General features: G+C 29.0%; 1 protein-coding gene across 1 annotated transcript; it reads right to left on the reverse strand.

Annotated features, from left to right (window-relative positions):
* Positions 1–226: 226 nt before the first annotated feature.
* Positions 227–1,324, reverse strand: LOC115881675. Its single transcript, XM_030899258.1, has one exon. It carries the CDS (start codon positions 1,322–1,324, stop codon positions 227–229), a length of 1,098 nt encoding a protein of 365 aa, XP_030755118.1.
* Between the last annotated feature and the right edge of the window lie 1,020 nt (positions 1,325–2,344).

Below are 2,344 nucleotides of genomic sequence, written 5' to 3' on the forward strand. Positions count from 1 at the left end.
ATTTGGTATACTATATGAGTTTTTTTATTAGTAGGTATTTTACTCTTTAGGCGACTAAAATGCTTTTTTAACGTGTTATATCCCTTGTGACATACGGAAATATTGCTTTTTTTGAGTAAATTTTGGAATCCCTCAGACACTGTTCTTATATAGGGGAGTGGTAGATATCCGTTGTCTTTTTTGTTTTTATTGCTACTAATATTTGAGTTTATTTGTTGTTGATTTTCTAATAGTTTTTTTTCCTAGATTTTATGATACCATTTATTAATTTTTCCGGATAGCTATTCTTCATTAAAACTTCTTTGATTTTTTTTAAGGCATTTAATCTGTATGGAGGATCACTAAGGATTAAAGCTCGGTCTGTCAAGCCAATAACCACAGATTTTTTTTGGGATATGTGATGTTGAGAGTGGAAATTTAAGTATCTGCCGGACCATGTATTTTTTGTATACCATTCTGTTAAAACTTTATTATCACTGTGATGTAATGTCATATCGAGAAAGTTGATTTTGTTATCTGTCTCTTTCTCGATAGTGAATTGTAGTTTATGGTTATAACTATTGAAGGACGTTAGTATAGAGTTGCATTTATCATTTGGTACTGCAGTAATAACGTCATCAACATACCGATAATAAAACGGAATAGAAAAATTAAGATTTGGTATTATTGAGTCTTCTAGATCTTCTAGAACCATTTGTGCAATAACGCTTGAGATTGGCGAGCCCATTGCACACCCTTCGATTTGTTTGTACACTTGTTGTTCGTACATAAAATAAGTGGAGGTAAGACATAATTCTACTGCTTGTTTAAAATCTTGTATAGGAATATCTGTAAATTCTTCAATTTCATTCCATCTTTTTTCGACAATATCTAGTGCCAATTTAATTGGTATATTTGTGTAGAGAGAAACGACGTCTAAAGATATTAATGTATAATTGCTCGGAAGTTGTACATCTTTAATTTTGTTTTTGAAATCCCATGAGTCTTTAATATATGAATTTGTAGTACCAGTTACTTTTTGAAGGATATCTTTTAAAAACTTGGACAGTTTATGTAGAGGTGACTGTACACAAGAAACAATTGGTCGCATAGGTATACCTGCTTTATGGAGTTTTGGTAGGCCATATATTTTTGGTGGCTGGGCATTTAATATTTTTAAAGCTTTAGCTGTATTAGGGGAAATGTAAGTTTTTTCCTCCCATTGCTTAATAATGTCGTTATTCTTTTTTTGTAGAACATTTGTAGGATCAGTATTAAGTTTCTTGTACGTATTTTCTTCATTTAACAGTAATTTCATTTTTTCGTCGTATTGCGTAGATGTCATAATGACTGTTTTATGTGATTTGTCCGGTCTTAAAATCTTTAGTTCTGGGTGGTGCTTTCCAAAAGTATATATATATATATATATATATATATATATATATATATATATATATATATATATATATATATATATATATATATATATATATATATATATATATATATATATATAATATATAATATATATATAATATATATATAAGAGTTTCTTGCCTTGAACTGCTAATATAGAAATTAATTACACGCTGTGTTCGACATAATGTGGATCAACCTGCTCTCACTACCAGTTTCAGGGCCCTACCCCATCATCAGGTGAGCTTGGGGATTTCCACAATATGCCGAGCACAGCGCAGAGTATATAAACACGACTTGTCGTAAAGTAGCGGTAAGATATTAAGTCCCGCATCGTGAGGCTTTTTTGGGCTAAGAAAAGCCGAAAAAAGCCTTTATTTACTATCGATAGTTGTGCCTCGGTGGTACGAAAGTACTACCATTGCACGCAGGCCGCTATCTCGCGATGCGGGATATATATATATATATATATATATATATATATATATATATATATATATATATATATATATATATATATATATATATATATATATATATATATATATATATATATATATATATATATATATATATATATATATATATATATTATATATATATATATATTATGACAATAAACATATTATTATATGTCCTATGTTCAAATTATTAATAATAATCATGATGAAATATCGCAATCTATAGTAACAATAATTTTAAACGTTTCTAAATCTAGAAGTCACTTTCTGAACTAAAATTAACGATTAATTAATAATATGAAGATTAATTAATAATAAGGAAATATAAAGAGATGGGTAGTCTACGCGACTGACTAGTTGAGAAAAATATTCAAACAGGTGTCTTGGGGATGCAGTCTAATAAGAAGGCCGTTAGTTCAAGGAAAAACCCTTTATTGTTTAGTCAAACTTTCGAACAACTGAATTCTCGAAAGCTTGACTAAACAATA

Source organism: Sitophilus oryzae, unplaced genomic scaffold (assembly GCF_002938485.1).
Source record: "Sitophilus oryzae breed Bouriz unplaced genomic scaffold, Soryzae_2.0 scaffold_1111_pilon_pilon, whole genome shotgun sequence".
Taxonomy (NCBI): domain Eukaryota; kingdom Metazoa; phylum Arthropoda; class Insecta; order Coleoptera; family Curculionidae; genus Sitophilus; species Sitophilus oryzae.